Below are 17,452 nucleotides of genomic sequence, written 5' to 3' on the forward strand. Positions count from 1 at the left end.
TGTGTGTGTGTGTGTTTGTGTGGTTTCCACAAAGAAATGTCGAAAACACAAAAGATTACAACACTGTAGAACATCACTGAATTAAATTAGCCTATACACTTTACATATAAATCACATTTCTTATCAATATACATTTAATGATTAACAATAAAGATTAATAATAAGGAAAAGAGGCACATTACAAATAGCCTACGTCGTTGAAGCCCGTCCTACTGTGATAAACAGAACATCCCCGCTTATTAACTAACAATCATTTACCTGAAAGAAGCACAAATAAAGATATAGGTGCAAACAGACTACAGTGACGTCAACCTTGGTTTTAATAAGCAGTTATTTTATGACACAGAACGCGTTGGTGAAACTCATGCATCTAGCAAGAACTTAATACACAAAATAGTCATATTGATTCAAGCATTTAACATTTATGAATGAATTAAATGTCAGTAGCCTAATGAACAATACTGTACAAATTATAGCGATCACGAGGTAGGTCCTATTCTATCCCAAACGCGTACAGTAAAGTGGACATACAGTATAGCCTACAACACCCCATCAGTTATATTCAGGTCAATAGTGCCACCTGTTGGCGCAGTTTTGTAACTTAGAGAACAACTTTCGTTATGTCGAGATCACGAGAAAATTAAATCGTAATAACGAGAAAACAACTTTCGTTATGTCGAGATTACGAGAAAATTAAGTCGTTATAACGAGAAAACAACTCTCGTTATGTCGAGATTACGAGAAAATTAAGTCGTTATAACGAGAAAACAAGAAGGGAAAAAAATATATTGCATGGCCGCTTAGAACTTCCGTACTATTACAGATTAAAAGAAAGGAATAAAATGTACTGTAAAAGCATTGATGCTTTTGGGAACGGCAGCCCAGAACAATATGTATCAGAGGACAGAAAAACATATATGTTTGTGTTATTTCACAATAAACAAATTGAAATTGTAGCCTACATAGTTTGTGCAATTACATTTAAAAACAAGAAGGGAAAAAAATATATTGCATGGCCGCTTAGAACTTCCGTAGGAAGTACTAGCAGTGTATTATATTATATATTCACCTTGGTGAGCAGCAGTTGGCAGTGCAGGTATGTGGCACAGAAATCTGCAGATCCGGCCAACTCCGTCTGCAGCTCCCCCAACCGCAGCAGATCTCTGTATGTGACACAAATCAAAATCATCTTAGCAAACACCTTATTAAGAGACCTTCAAATAATATAGTTGTAGTGTATTAAAGGTTTGAACCTGATGGTAAACTCCAGCAGATCCTGAGCACCAGGTGTTTCCAGGTTCTGAAGGGCGCTGACCCGAATGAGACTGTCCTGAAGGAAGTTCTGTGCCGACTCCAGACTGCCTGAACCCACGCCGGACGCCTCCAGACCTGAACTAGCAGTCTGCTTTCTGCCTGGCAACTGAGACAAACACCAAAGATCATATTGATGATATTTAAAGAAATGAATGAAAATCATACATTGATAAAACAATATTTAAAGAAATTATAGCATACACCACCCTTCAAAAGTTCAGTATGATTTATTTTTAAATATTTTTAAAAGTAGTCTCTTCTGCTCACAAAGGCTACATTAATTTAATATCGAGAAACATTTCTGATCATTATCAATGTTGAAAGCATTTTGTGGAAACTGTGCTTCCTTAATGTCATTATTAATTAATGCATCTTTGCTAAATAAAAGTATTAATTTCTTCCAAAAAATAATAATAAAAAAATCTTTCGGACCCCAAACTTGTGAACGATAGTGTGTATAATAATCAAGTAAAACATAAAAAAGACTGGATATGAGGTACGCAGGAAGGTTTCTCACTCGGAGGTGTGGTACCAGGTGGGACAAGCTGTCACGCAGGTAGGCGTAGTGCCGAAACGTGTGATCTGAGAACAGTGCTGGCATGGTGGGACAGGATTTGGCTGCATTGAAGACCAGAACTAAAACAGCAATGTCTGAACAAACCCAGGTCAGGAAAACAAGCATTTCAACAGACACATGAATATCTACTGCTCTGAACAGACAGGCAGCAGAAGTTATCCAACTTAGTTCAAATATTATCAGTCTGAACAGCAAATAAATAAATCATGAAATCAGATTTTTGGAAATGCATTTCAGCCTGAATATTGAGATCAGATTCTTTCCTGCTATTCAGGATTCAAAGCAAATTGCTTATTTTGTATTATTCATCACTTTTTAGTTATTGTTGACAAAAGTAAAAAATGTAAATGCATATGTTAATAGTAAAATGCATTGACATGTTATCAGGATACAGGCAGGGTCGTCCATGTCTGGTTCTGGAGTGTCGAAATACGGATGTGTGCTCAGCAGCTCAGGGACAATCGGCAGCACCAGGGTTGGGTGCCGAGCACCAAGGAACTTCAGACATCTGGATTGAAGGAGGACAAAAACAAATTAGAATGGGGCTGGATGACAGCGAAGAACGGACAGGAACAGCCACTGGAACTCACTTCCAGACTGAGTTGCGGTCGGTCGGGTACTTGGTGAGGTTCTTCAGGAGTTCCAGGAGGGCCAGCTGGATGCAATCTTTAGTGGACACGTTAGTGTAGCAGAGCAGCTCATGCAATGCCTCGCGAATGTCCCGCGATGAGTCCTGCAATGAATGGGCAATTAACTGATCTGAATGATTTGGAGAAACGTCTAATTGCAAATTTTTTGATAAAAATGTGATTTAACAAAATAAATGCGCTAGGTTTGCTGTGCTTGTTTGCAGGGCTGCACAATTTGGCCAAAAAAATGGTGATTATATTTAAATATGACTATATAATAATAATGCTAATAGTAATCATTATCATTATTATTACTACTACATAAAACATTAAAAAAATAAGAATATTACTATTGTGATATTTCACTGTTAAACAAAAATTTGATAAAAAAAATATTATTAATAAAATAATAATAATAATTATCTAATTTCAATTTTTCTGATAAAAAAAAAAAATGCGGCAGGTTTGCTGTGCTTGTTTGTAGGGCTGCACAATTTGGCCAAAAAATGTGCGATTATATTTAACATGACCATACTACTATTACTATTAATTATATTAGTTATTGTTTTTTTATATTCTTCTTATTGTCAGGATTAATTAATAACAAAAATGTATTAATTTTCAAATGCAGAGAGCACAAAGTTTGCTGAGTTTCAGTGCTACGCTTCACCACTGAAACATGCAGTGTATATATTTGTTTCATTAATAAAATGATCAAATTGCAGCTTTTGTGATTTGATAATCACACTAAGCCATATTGCGATTTTGTTATATTTTAATGAATCATACAGCCCTACCTCATATATCGGTATTTCACTAGATCAGGGGTGTCGAACTCAATTCCTGGAGGGCCGGAGAGTTTTGTTCCAACCCTGCTCCAACACACATACCATGTAGTTTTCAAATAAGCCTGAAGGACTTGATAAGTTGGATCAGGTGTGTTTAATTAGGGTTGAAAGGGGCTCCGGCCCTCCAGGAACTGAGTTACACACCTCTGCACTAGATAATGCCTTAAAATGACATTTAGAGCACTTATGTTTACATTGTGCTCTGTGGTTTTGACTTTGTCACATATACCAGTGGCCCACCTCCAGTACTGCGAGGACAGTGTCCAGCTGGTCTTCTCTAAGGGTGATGTGAGTCGAGATCTGCCGCAAAACGTGGATGGACTGTAGCCGCACCTCCTCGATTTCATCATTAAACATGTCCACCAGGAAGTCAAGACACTTCTCAGCAAAGCTGGGTGAGGATTGGGCGAGGGAACATAGCGCCTCGACCGCAGAGATACGCACCTCTGTGAAAAGTGATACCAAATGAATAACCCAGCTCTGGAACAAAGTGCTAAAATGTCCTCAAAGATAAATAATGGTAGTGTTTTGAAATACATACCGTACATCTCATCTTCCAGGCCATGAACAAAAGCCCCACAGGCTCCAGAGTCGATGAGATTTACACCCGAAGTGTCGACTTTCTCTTTAGGAGCGTCGTCGGCCCATCGCCGTCCAGATGAGAATTCTCCAGAAGCGTACAGTTCTTTGGCTCGCTCATGAGCAGTACGTTTCCTCTGAGATAGATTGAGAAAGATATTTTAAACATTTCTTGCCTGCGTGTTTCTTGCATGTTTTTTGTCATTTGTTGTGTGTAAATACCCTGAGATCTGACATCAGCTTCTTGTCTAATGTCTGCTCCAGAAAATGAGGGCTGACTTGATGCATTGAGCCCTGAGAGAGAGCGAAACGGATGGAAAAGTCAGTGGTGAGTTAATAAGAAATTAATCATGTGGTTATGCTACAAACACACCCAACACTCACCAGCAGTTTCGCAGCTTGCACTCTGACTACCCATGAGCCGTCACTGACCATGTGACAGATCTTCCCGAAGGAGTCGTCCACCAGTCGGATCTCCTCATTGGAGGAGGGGATGGGAACAATACTGTTAATGCACAAGGACAAAATTAATGTTCAATCCATGTTAAAAGGCTTCATTCTTGAGTTTCTCGAATTGAAATGACCATTTAAAACAGTGCAGGCGTAGAAAGCAATAAGTACACAATGGCTGCAGTCAGCTTTACCTACTCTTGAAGACTGGATGGACTCATATAGCAAAACACAAACTAATGCTTACCTCTCAGGATAAAGCTGGCTCAGAACCCAAACCATCTGCACCGCTGCTGAACGAACCTGCTCATAATCATCACTCAAGAGCTTACAGGCCTGTCCAGGGGATCAGACATTCATATGTTAGTTATTTCTTTTGTAATCTCATGCTCAGAGGAATGAAAAATGTAAAACATACATTACCATTCAAAAGTTTGGTAAGATTTTTTTTTTAAAGAAATTAATACTTACAGCAAGGATGCATTAAATTGTTTAAAAGTGACAGTAAAGACATTTATAAAGTTGCAAAAGATTTCTATTTCAAATAAATGCTGTTCTTCTGAACTTTCTATTCATCAAAGAATCCTCAAAAATAAAATGTTTAATGGTTTCCACAAAAATATGAAGCAGCACAACTGTTTATAACATTGATAATAATCAGAAATGTTTCTTGAGCAGCAAATCAGGATATTAGAATGATTTCTGAAGAATCATGTGACACTGAAGACTGGAGTAAAAAATTCAGCTTTGATCACAGGAATAAATTACATTTTACAACATATTACAATAGAAAACAGGTCTTTTATAAATTAATACCATTTCATATTTTTGCTGTACTTCTGATCAAATAAATGCAGCCTTGGTAAGCAGCTTTCAAAAACAAAAAAATCTTACCAGCCGTAAACTTTTGAACGATAGTGTAAGATTATTATAGCTGATATTGACCTGGTTATAAATAGTCTGTTGAATTTTCATCCCTCTTTCATGCAGCTGCAGCTGATCGGAGAAAGAAAAACACACTGAAGTCATTTAAAGAAACACAAGTAAATAAAAGCCACATTCAATGCATTTTAACATGCCGTTATTCCACAGAGCTCATGTACCATGGCTTTGATGGCGGCGGTGCGGACGCGAGGGTCCTGGTCCTGGAAGTAGTCGCTGATCACACTCTGTACGTCCCGTACGTGTGATGTTTGTGCTCCGGGTCCTGCATCAGTCTCTTTACTGAGAGGTTTGTCAACCGTCCCCAGACAGCCCAGCAGCTGCAGACACTTATTCCTCACTCCGAAATAAGTGCTTGAGAGATGCTGAGGAAAAATATGACATGAAAGTAAATTATTATACAATAATAATAATTCTGATTCAGAATTATGTTAAAAAGCTGATGAAATCAGTTAATTGTTACTGCCAAAAAGTATGATTTCAGTGTTATAGGAATGGAAGAAATCTTAGTTATTAGTCACCTTGCAAGCCACATCTATAAGTCTCTGAATGACAGCGATCTTGTCTGGGAGTTGAGTACCAATGATCAGCAGAGTGCCCAGAAGCTGCGCCAGAACCTGATGAGACTCTAAAACACAGTCAGAATTCTTAGAAAAATACAATTTCTACACACAATTAACCCAACTAATCTGCATTGACTGCATTATTCAGGACTTAACAGTAAGGCATTTTTCTGCTGGTCTAATTGGCTAGCAGTTCAGACTCTCACTAGTTCATTCATTTTATATGTGTCAGAAATATATATATATATTCAGTTGTTCATACATTTTTTATTACATTTTAACTTAAAAAATAATAATAATAATCTTATACTCTTCTAAAGAGATTTTTGTGAACTGTCTGGGGCCATTATTATTGTTGAGGTATGACAATAAAACTTTTGTTTAATTGATAAAGACATTTATATTAAAGGGGTCATGAACTGAGAAATCAAAATTCCCTTGATCTTGTGACATATAAAAGGTCATTTTACTATAAAAACATCCTGTAAGGTTCAGAACTCAAAACTTTCTTGTTAGTCTAAAAACAGCTTATATTGAAGCCAATCTGCCAAAATGACAGCTTGTGGAATGAGCCACTTTATGATGTAATAGTGTGGCTAAACCCCGCCTCCACAGAAGAAGATCAACGCCTGCTTCTACATCACTGCCTGTTTAGCTCCGCCCACCGATTCACAAATGTAGTGTAAATAAAATGTAGTGTAAATAACGAGAGAGGCAAACGCAGGTCTACGCAGAAACCAAACGATAAAGATGCTCCGAAGACAAGATGCTCTGCAGAGCCAAGTTGTGGTCTTTTCATTGCCTTCCTTCTGTCATTAGGAAAGAGTGGATGAACTTTATTTTTAATGAAGATCCAGAAGAAAATAGCCTATTCCTTCTGAATGATGTTTTTTGATGTAAAAATCTTGATAACATTATAAGTGGACCTCAGAGAACAGTACAAAATAATAAAAAAAAGTCAGTTTATGACCCCTTTAAGTGTCACATTACTCTTTAGCAGAACATTATAATTTTAAATCAAAGACTTACTTTCATTGTTGAGAGTGTTTATAGCATCATCTACTATGCAGTCTGGAGTGAAGCCCTGGGTTTTTGATAATAAACCCAACAATGAGGCGATCTTCAGCCTGACAGAGTTATCTGACTCCTGTAGACCACATCACCACAAACACACAGGACACAGTTATTAAAAAAGCAATACATAATCTTACTTTCATCATACACATATAAACTGGAATTTGCATGCGTCTCATTTTAAAATGTTTGTGCTAAATATTTAATATCAGTATTAGGTGACGTGTATCAAGTGACATGTTTCATGTTCTGTTGATACCTTGTAATAATGCTCGAGCAGTATGCGCACGACCCCCTCCACACTCTCAGCCTCCACAGGTTTACGTGCGAAATGCAGCAGGTACTGCAGAGCGTCTGTGGGGCTGGTGGCTTTACACAGGTCTATGTGAAGAGCGGCTGATTTACTAGGTTTGGTCAGTCGAAGCTTTTTCGCAGCCGCAGGAACCTCCTCAAGAGACACCTGCTGCAAAAAAAAAAAAAAACTTAATCAATAGGCCCTGACATACACTGCTGTTCAAAAGTTTGGGATCAGTAAGATTTGTAATGTTTTTTTTTTTAATGACGTCTCTTCTGCTCATCAAGTCTGCATTTATTTGATCAGAAACACAGAAAAAAAACAGTAACATTGTGAAAAATTATTGCAATTTAAAATAACCGTTTTCTTTTTTAATGAATTTTAAAATGTAATTTATTCCTGCGATGCAAAGCTGAATTTTCAGCATCATTACTCCAGTCTTCAGTGTCACATGATCTTCAGAAATCATTCTAATATGCTGATTCAATATCAATATTGGAAACAGTTGTGCTGCTTAATATTTTTTTGGAACCTGTGATACTTTTTTCAGGATTCTTTGATGAATAAAGACAACTATTAGGTGGGTGTTTACTTCTGAGTCGACAATCCGCGACGCCTATTCAAACAGAGCGTTCTGACGAGGGGGGTCAAAACAGGACAGAAAATAGCCTATTCCTTCTGAATGATGTTTTTTGATGTAAAAATCTTGATAACATTATAAGTGGACCTCAGAGACCACAGTTGTGCTGCTTAATATTTTTTTGGAACCTGTGATACTTTTTTCAGGATTCTTTGATGAATAAAGTTAAAAAGAACAGCGTTTATTTAAAATAGAAATCTTTTGTAACAATATACACTACCGTTCCATGAGTTGTCAGTAAATTTTTTTTTTTAAATGAATGCTTTTATTCAGCAATGATGTGATAAATTGATAAAAAGTGATAATAAGACTTATATTGTTACAAAAGATTTCTATTTTAAATAAACGCTGAAAAAGTAACTCAGGTTCCAAAAAATATATATTAAGCAGCACAACACTGATAATAAATCAGGATATTAGAATGATTTCTGAAGGATCATGTGACACTGAAGACTGGAGTAATGATGCTGAAAATTCACAGAAATAAATTCTATTTTAAAGTATATTAAAATAGAAAACCATTATTTTAAATGGTAATAAAATTTTACAATATTACTGTTTCTCTGTATATTTGATCAAATAGGCCTAAATGCAGCTATGAAGAACAGAAGAGACTTCTTTCAAAAACATTAAAAATCTTACTGATCCCAAACTTTTGAACAGCAGTGTAAACACTGAGAAAAGCCTGAATTCACTTACTGTTTTAGTTCTGATATTTTGTGATGCATGTCTCACACACAACCCACGAGTTAAACATTCATTTGAGTTATTTTCATTATCACACAATCTGAGAGTTTACTTATCAAAAGCAGATCAATACACTAACAGCAAGTGCTGGCAATGAGATGTTATTGTTGCAGGCTTCACAGGTAAAAGAGAAAAAAAAGTAAAACATTACGATAAAAAGTGAAAATAAAAAGAAAAGCACACATATGCGCATTTAAAATATCGTTTCAACTTTCCTCTGACTAAAAAGACTTCAAATAAAGCAAATAACAGCCAAATAACATAAATGTACAAATGAATAAATAGCTGTTTGTCATTAGAAAAATAGTTAACACACATAATAACGGTTACAGTAATAATCACACTAATGCTAACGGCTACATCTGCTTTACATTTATTCTAATATTTTCATTATAATATTACAATTATATTCTATGACCAGCACAATAACATGACATTTTATAATCAGTATATGTGATGTTTTCTATGCTCACCTGAGAAACTTTAGAGAATTCCTCATAAACTCGTTTCTTCAGATGAGCTGCCATTGCTGTGTTTATCGCTCCTGCGCTTCTTCGCGCATGCGCTGTTCGGCGGCGTCAGAAGTTTGCGGCGGAACAGCGACACCTCATGGACGGAAGTCTTCAGAAATCACACGAGGACAGTCCTGGGATTGAGGGCTTTCCATAGGGGCTTTCCTTTTAATTAAAAAAATTCAATGCATTATACATAATATATTTTAAATGTCATAATATTATAAACAACCTATTCTGATTTTAACGAGACAACAATAGGACAGATAAAAATATTCTTGATATTTTTTTTTTCTAAGCTTGACCTTTCACCCTTTCCGTTTTTTCCCCCTGAAACTCTGCACACTGATTAAAGATTTCAATATCTTTTTTTAAAGAATTATAACATATACCATAATATATAAGATGCTATAATGACAATGTGGACTAGAATAATAGACTAGAAGCAACACATAAAGCAATCAGTAAATGTTAGACAATGTAACACATAATCAAGTTAGGTTTTTTTTTGTATCAAATCCTGCTTTCTATAAACATATGAAGTAATAAGATCCCGCAACAGTAATTCCGCTGGAAATAGCACATCCCTTTTTCTTAATAATATTTTGCACCTTTAATGATCTGCACAAGGAAAGGATTCATCCTAAGTGACTTTGCAGGACAAATAAACACATGTACAAAACAGACATATTATTTACACATTTACACAAAAAATAAGGAGATAAAAATGTTGCTATATGAAGTGGATCTGTTTTTACATTCTTATATAATGCATTAGGAATACATGATCAAATGCATACCTTGAATACAATGCAAGTCACTTTGGATAAAAGCATCAGCCAAATGCATAAATGTTAAAAGTTGCATGCATAAAATGGTGCAATTCTCAGATATAGACAAATATCTAAAAATAAACAAGTCAAAAACATTCCTTAAGACATACAGCTAATTTCAAATGTTGGTGGTTAAATGAAATGCAAATTAATGTCTGCAGCATCTGTGATCAACAAAACTACCCACATTATTTTAAGTGAATTTCTGCAGACACGATTTAGTCACAATAATATTCTGTTGTAATCCAAAGCGTGCCACAAATCCTGCTGATAAAACTTAACTTGAACCAGAATATTATTTTAAAACTTTCAGACTCATCTGTGCAGAAGCTACTTTAAGCCAACGGCCCGGACTGTACATGAGAGACAATATTAAACAAGGGTTTAACAGATACTGACAGATAAGAACACCATTATACATGATTGACAGCTGTCATATACAGTAGGTGGGTCTGCTAAAGGAACAGAAGCTGTTCATGTCGAATTTGTTTGATAAGCTGATTATATAATATATAAAACATTCCATCACTTTTTAAATCCCTATTTCTAGGTCATGAACTTGGGCCAGAAATTCTTCACCACCAAGTGAAGATCAATTTATAGAAGAAGTCGTAGCTCTTGAAGAGAAACGCTTTGTCTATGCTGTGTGGTTGGATCTTTACTTTATATCCTTTGGCTTCTATGTCCATTTTGATGCAATCTAACAGGTCTTCCACTGATGCAGGAGCTTTCCACGGACCAAAGCTCACCACGGACTCTCTCGGGGTGCCGAGACTGTCGATAGCATTGTTGTATCTGGCTAAATCATCTTCTGTCCTCACAACACACACGATTATGTTGGAGTAGCGTGAGGCGATGGCCTCGGCTCTGGCCACCCGCACAATCACCTCCAGGTTTTCTCGATAATTCGGCACACGGGCCAAAAACGGCTGTCTCCCGACCGTCTCTCCGAAGAACTGCGGCGTCTCCTCGATGGCTTTGACCAGAGGTTTGATGTCGTAGTAAAGCGCCTTCTTATGCACCTCCTGCAGGTGTTCAGTAGGAAGTCTCTCCATTCTGAGGTACTCGAGGATGCACCCGAAATAAGTCCCATCACGGTCTACGAAGTGACGGCCCTCAGAGTCCATCCGTTTGGTTGATCCGTTAAACAGGTCTGCCAGTGTGGAGTTTTTATTTTTTACGGAATTTACGGATGGTTCCCAGGGTGGTGCTGAAGACATGACCTCCAATATTCAGCTGCACAACTTGGGATTTCTGTGGAGAGAGAAAACATATCGCTTTGATATACATTTAACAGTTAATATGAATAATATTGAGTCCATTGAAAGCCTGAGTGATCCTGACCACTCTTTGTCATTATTGATAGCAACACAACAGACTATCTAATGTCTCTAAGGTGCAATGATGTAAAGAGCAATTAAAGACCAACATTAACTGAGGCAACTTTTGTTGAATCAAGCAACAAAATAAGACATAATTCAATAAATAGTCTATATTGTAATCCTGTATATTTTAGTGTTATACATACAGTTGTGCTCATAAGTTTACATGAATTTGTAAAAATTTTGTTGGGGGGTGTAAACTTTTTGAATTTGATGATCAGGGTAAATTGTCCTTATTTTGTCTTCTGGGAAACATGTATGTATTTATGTAGCTTCTGAAGTGGGGGGCTTTTACAAAAAAAAAATTTTTGTAAATTTTTCTTATTTTGATAAAAGATAATATTTTTTTTTCATTTAGTACTGCACTTCAGAAGCTACATAAATAGCAGAAGATGCTGGAAAACCAAAGAATGTGCAGGAGCTGGAGGATTTTTCTGAAGAACAGCAGACAGTTGAACTGCTCAGGACCAACAAGGGACTCACGAACAACTATCAAAAACATAAAAACAGTCATGGATCATCCAGGAAATGACACACGGTATTAAGATTTAGTAGAACACTAATTATCTAATTAGTAATAATTATATAATCCTATATAATGTGTGTGTGCATGTGTATAAAGACTCTCAAATTAAAGCAAATATTGTTATATTTATATAACATATGCACTATTGTGACACTACCATGAATTCAGAGAACTTCTAGAAGCATGGTACTGTCATGAGGGTACAGTGCATGTCATGACGATAGTAGTGTTTGTGTATATAAAATAATAACACCATGCATTTAGTTCTCTGGAAAAACTTTGCTAAAAGATTTACTGATGTGGAGTATATATAAACATCTGTTATGTGAAATAGCTTATTCAAGACAGTACTAAATAAAAATTTACATGCGATTTTCATTATATATATATATATATATATGTTTAATTACAATATATACTTACACACACACACACACAATTTAAATGTATAGTTAATTTGTGTGCACATTTGACAAATCTGATTAAAATAAATACTAATTAGTAGAACACTAATTATCTAATTAGTAATAATTATATAATTTATAATCCTATATAATGTGTGTGTGCATGTGTATAAAGACTCTATAATTAAAGCAAATATTGTTATATTTATATAACATATGCACTATTGTGACACTACCATGAATTCAGAGAACTTCTAGAAGCATGGTACTGTCATGAGGGTACAGTGCATGTCATGACGATAGTAGTGTTTGTGTATATAAAATAATAACACCATGCATTTAGTTCTCTGGAAAAACTTTGCTAAAAGATTTACTGACAGAACTTGCCATTAATGTTAGATACTACATTCTCAGTATTTGATTTTTTAAAATCATTTTATTAATCTCGTTTTGAAAATACTTGGGTTTAATCTTTTACAAGCTTCCGCCTTAAGCATACAATACTACAAGTTTCTTGTTACTGGACAAGTATCGTGTATTAAGTACAGCACAGGATGTTCAAAACAACTCGCGTATTTGCTTTACAGACGGTGCTGTGAAAATCTTCAACAGCACGCGATGACATAGACATAGCTATAATCTGTCAGAAATCGAATCTCAGGCGATTCGAAAGAATAGCTAACAACACAGTACAGCTGTTACATGAAACAGAACATTCACGATGAAAATATTTCTTTTTGTTCATATACAATGTCTTACCGACTGCACAGGTGCTGAGGACTGCTTTCCAGACGATTTATAGTCTGGCAACTCATGATCTTCAGCTGAAACTTCTGTTCTTCTTGCAGGTCGCAGCAGCTCAGGCTGTGAATCAGGTGTGAGAAACCGTGTAAGACCCACCCTTTACACACACGGCACTGCTACCTTCTCTTAAAAAAAGTGGTTAAAACACTGAAAATGGTTCTTAAACAGTTTAATTCAACAGTCCACTGACAAAAAGGGCTTTAAACGGTGTTTGTTTTAGACATGTACCGTTGTAGTACAACGTAAATACCATCGTATACAAGTATGGTAATCACTCAGCACCATGATACTCACAGCACTTTTACAGGAAGGTTTGTTTCAGGTTAAGAATAGCCATTAAACAGAACGCAACTTAAGACCTCTAGAGCAGTGGCTCTCTAAAGGGACATAAAGATGACTTCAAATAATTAAAAAGACAAAACAAGTATCAATTTTTTTTTTTTAATCAAGATTTCTTTAATTTAACTTCATTTTAAAAGTGCTATTTCCAAACTTAAAACCGCTCTAAAACATTCAATCTGATAGAAATTGTGGTTGAATATAAATGTAATGTACATATGTGTGTGTACATATATATCTGTCTCAATTCTTATTCAGAAAATACCATACAGCTGGGAAGGTCATGAGGCCTTTGAATATTGTGCAATGAGGGGCAAAAAGCATCAAAGACAAAACTAGTCAGCAAGGAAAAACCCTTCTCAGACAAATGCCTCTACATCTTCAATCTAAGAGGACACGTGATCTCTGAGGAACTGAAGTCAGACGCACAGAACGTGAGCCTGAGCCAGAATCCTCAGAGACGGGCCTCGATCCGACTCGTCATCGTATCATCACTGAAGGGAGCGTGGAGGTCAGTTTGGGTTTTTTAGGTCTTACCCCTTTATGGGGTTGACACTGGGGCTCCCTGTGGCATGACTGGGACCTCGGGCTTGGCCGCCTTCTGTTCGGACACCGGGGTGGTGGGCAGGACCTCGTCTTTGGGCTCCACGATGCTGACGTGGTCAGGCAGGGGCTTCTTGGGGCCGATCTTGCCGCTGGGATCCCAGGGAAGCATGATTTTCACCTTGATTCCAAGCACACCTATATGAAGACAATCACAGGGACACATTACAAAACTAGATAAGACAAGAACTAGTCAGCAAGATTAAAAAAAAAACAAAAAAAACCCCTTCTCAGACAAATGCCTCTACATCTTCAATCTAAGAGGACACGTGATCTCTGAGGAACTGAAGTCTTGACGCACAGAACGTGAGCCTGAGCCAGAATCCTCAGAGACGGGCCTCGATCCGACTCGTCATCGTATCATCACTGAAGGGAACGTGGAGGTCAGCTGACCGACAGAATCACAAGGATATATTAACGGTGACTAGGAATCAGTATAACACCATCCCATTTGAGTTTCCCCACACGTTTGAAAGCATGCATTCAGAACCTTCTCAGACTAACACATCTATACCATCACACTGCTCTGAGGAGCCAGAACTGGACTCTTCCGAAACAATCCAACTCTGGTTCAGTATATAATCACTGAAGGGAAGATATATATGCTTCTGAAATTAAATTTGGATCAATGGTTAGTTACTCAATACGTTAGACAACTGAGGTGCCATGCTAAACCTTATAGTTTTATATGGCAACAGGTTTGCACATTAAAGTCCAAGTATTTGAGATGATACACATTTCTGTTCCCAGACTTTCTGATTTGATTTCAATTTGAGTCACAAGCTCTCGATTCAATATAACCTCATTGAAAAAGGTTTGTTTCAACTATGTTCCCATCTTACTGCAATAGTGATTAAAATCAGTGCGTAAAATAAAGGGTTTTCAATCTTTTAGATGCCAAAGACAACAAATATTTAAAATCTGTCTATATAGTTTTTTTTTTTATAAAGACCTATCTTGCACGTAAAATTAATATTACAAATATGTCTAAAATATTTGGAAATTATTTAGTTTAGCAAGTTACATTATAAATATATTTTAAGTATTCTACATTACTTTTTCTAATTATAAAATTCCGTTTTTTTTATTTTTACACTAATACACTTTGCTCAAGATTTGACAAATGAAAATCCATAGTATTCATGAATATTACGTCTAAAATAATTTGAAAAATATAGTTTCTATTAAGTTATGCTGTTGTTTTCTATTTATAGTACAGTAACACTAACTCTTTATTTAATCCATTTTTTTTTGTTTCTCTAAACATTTTCACAGACCCCCTTGCAAAATAATGCAATAATTGACTCAACTCCTGAATATCTGAAATCATTTTTAAACATTTTGGTTTAACTTGCATTTTATTCTACTCCGAGTATTGTACTGTTAAACACTGTATTCTCATTTAATTTATTTACAGTTTCTCTAAACATTTCCCCCATTAAAATGCAACAATTTGCTTAAGATCTGACAAATTCATAGTGCTTATGAATATTATGTCTAAAATTATTCATATTTAGAAAATACGTAGTTTGAGTTATTACATGTTACCTACTTATAGTACTGTATTTCTGTACTCATTTTAATCCATTTTTATAATTTCCCACACTTTTTCTCTAAACATTTCCACAGATGTGAATGTGACAATTTGCTAAAGATCCGACACAAATTAAACTGCCAGAGAACCATCAGTCCATTTAATCTTACTCACCCTGTCGGAGCAGTACATGGCGGACAGCAGTGTCGACGTAATAGTTAACGGGGTCTCCGCTGTGGATCATCAGGCCATCCACAAACTTCATGGATTTGGCTCTCTGACCTCTCAGTTTACCAGAAACAACCACCTCACAACCCTTGGCCCCGCTCTCCATGATGAAGCGCAGAACACCATAGCAGGCCCTGAGAAGAACAAGCATGACATCCAAATCAAAAAGACACAGGAAAAAGAAAAGAAAAATAATCTGGATTCTAAAGAAAACACGCTGCCTGCTTTCCATCCATCCTTCTCAGACAAATGCCTCTATGTCTTCAAGCAAACAGGACTCACTGCTTCGAGGACCTGAAGTCAGACGCACAGAACGTGAGCCTGACCCAGAATCCTCAAAGACAGGACCGGCCCCATTCCGACTCGTCATCGTATCATCACTGAAGGGAATTTCAGTCTGTAACCCCATGCCCAGCCCAATGCATGCTGGGAAGTGAACGCTCACCTACGGACAGCCAGTCCTCCGAGCAGCTTGTAGCGCAGAGACTCTGCCTGAGCGATGGCGCAGAGACCGCGGGTGGCCACCTTCTCAGCATACAGCTACGATGAAACAACCCAATACTTCAGAACATGCCAGCACAAACTACTTTTGGACCCCATTCACACCTGTATTTAGCACTAATCTTACCTCCACATTGCCTTCAGGGAAGCCGAATCGTTTCTGAACGACGGCAGTCAGTTCACGAATGCGGCGGCCTTTCTCTCCCAGGACGTTCTGGGTCCTGAAAAGACAAAAGGATAAAGTTATTACACGAGTTATGCTTGAGTTAACTGTAGGGATGTGCCAACCCGATACTCAGTATCGGTATCAGCTCCGATACTGCCATTTGTGCAAAATTGTGCACTCATATGATTTTTTCTAGAGTAACTTTTGCTGCTGAATTATCCACGAACCTAGTTTACAACAATATTTTTGTCATAAATTATGAATATACATTTTCATTTGCTATGTTTCTTTAAAATGAAGTTTAAAGAAGATTTAAACCATATTTAGTAGATAGTGTTTAAAGGTGGGGTAAGCGATTTTTCAAAAACGCTTTAGAAAACTGATTCGGGCCGAATAGCAAAACAAACTTGTAGCCAATCAGCAGTGGAGAGAGCGTTCAGTCTGAGCCGAGCGACAGAAACTAGAGATGGCGGATAAAAAAAACAACAAAGGAAACCGTCTGCGGAACAACCGAAGGCTTAAGGCAAAAAGTAGGACCCGTGTAAATATCGGATCAGCTTTCCAGCGCTGGAGAGAACTCAAGGAGTGGAAGGCCTTCGATCGGACGCCGAGGTTGCTTTGTTTCTTCTCGATAGGTGAGTAACACCGTGTCTGCGCCGCAACAGCTAAAGTCTGCCTAGTACACTAGACGCGACAAAGCAACCATTGAAAATCATTTGAAATGTGTGTCAATACGTCATGAATAGAACGCAGCAGCAGTTTTCTGTCGGGGATTTGTCGTGTCGTGCCGTGCCGCATCCAGTGTAGACCATAGATATGTATATATATCTATGGTGTAGACAGCATCACTGATTATAATGAGTTCTATAGTATTTTGTCGCGTCGCACCACTCGCGTCCGGTGTAGACACGGTGTAACATTGGTTTTGCTTTGTTTCACAGAACTAATCGTTGCCTGGGTTG

General features: G+C 37.0%; 2 protein-coding genes and 1 pseudogene across 3 annotated transcripts in view; all 3 read right to left on the reverse strand.

The window, feature by feature from the left end:
* ints4 (integrator complex subunit 4) overlaps positions 1-9,260 on the reverse strand; it is a 14,171-nt gene extending 4,911 nt beyond the window's left edge. Inside the window, exons 1-16 of one of the 2 annotated variants that reach the window (XM_016546931.1) lie at positions 9,132-9,260; positions 7,236-7,436; positions 6,932-7,049; positions 5,861-5,967; positions 5,501-5,704; positions 5,343-5,393; positions 4,645-4,733; positions 4,332-4,452; positions 4,170-4,241; positions 3,910-4,084; positions 3,609-3,814; positions 2,482-2,624; positions 2,284-2,399; positions 1,832-1,965; positions 1,254-1,420; positions 1,070-1,163 (exon numbers count right to left, since the gene is read on the reverse strand). In XM_016546931.1, the coding sequence (XP_016402417.1) occupies positions 1,070-1,163; positions 1,254-1,420; positions 1,832-1,965; positions 2,284-2,399; positions 2,482-2,624; positions 3,609-3,814; positions 3,910-4,084; positions 4,170-4,241; positions 4,332-4,452; positions 4,645-4,733; positions 5,343-5,393; positions 5,501-5,704; positions 5,861-5,967; positions 6,932-7,049; positions 7,236-7,436; positions 9,132-9,185 (2,052 nt within the window). In that variant the 5' untranslated portion in view covers positions 9,186-9,260. Of the gene's footprint in view, positions 1-1,069; positions 1,164-1,253; positions 1,421-1,831; positions 1,966-2,283; positions 2,400-2,481; positions 2,625-3,608; positions 3,815-3,909; positions 4,085-4,169; positions 4,242-4,331; positions 4,453-4,644; positions 4,734-5,342; positions 5,394-5,500; positions 5,705-5,860; positions 5,968-6,931; positions 7,050-7,235; positions 7,440-9,131 lie in introns of both variants that reach the window. The other variant, XM_016546924.1, reaches the window with a different exon arrangement.
* A 1,308-nt stretch (positions 9,261-10,568) lies between these two features.
* LOC107735946 (BTB/POZ domain-containing protein KCTD14-like) lies at positions 10,569-13,404 on the reverse strand (annotated as a pseudogene).
* Positions 13,405-13,970: 566 nt separating this feature from the next.
* The window catches only part of LOC107735172 (40S ribosomal protein S3-like), a 7,287-nt gene continuing 3,805 nt past the window's right edge, over positions 13,971-17,452 (reverse strand). The window contains exons 3-6 of the mRNA XM_016546949.1: positions 16,452-16,545; positions 16,269-16,363; positions 15,770-15,957; positions 13,971-14,199 (exon numbers count right to left, since the gene is read on the reverse strand). Of these exons, the coding sequence (XP_016402435.1) occupies positions 14,000-14,199; positions 15,770-15,957; positions 16,269-16,363; positions 16,452-16,545 (577 nt within the window). The 3' untranslated portion in view covers positions 13,971-13,999. The remainder of the gene's footprint in view (positions 14,200-15,769; positions 15,958-16,268; positions 16,364-16,451; positions 16,546-17,452) is intronic.

This window comes from Sinocyclocheilus rhinocerous, unplaced genomic scaffold (assembly GCF_001515625.1).
Source record: "Sinocyclocheilus rhinocerous isolate Xijiao unplaced genomic scaffold, SAMN03320098_v1.1 scaffold942, whole genome shotgun sequence".
Lineage (NCBI taxonomy): Eukaryota > Metazoa > Chordata > Actinopteri > Cypriniformes > Cyprinidae > Sinocyclocheilus > Sinocyclocheilus rhinocerous.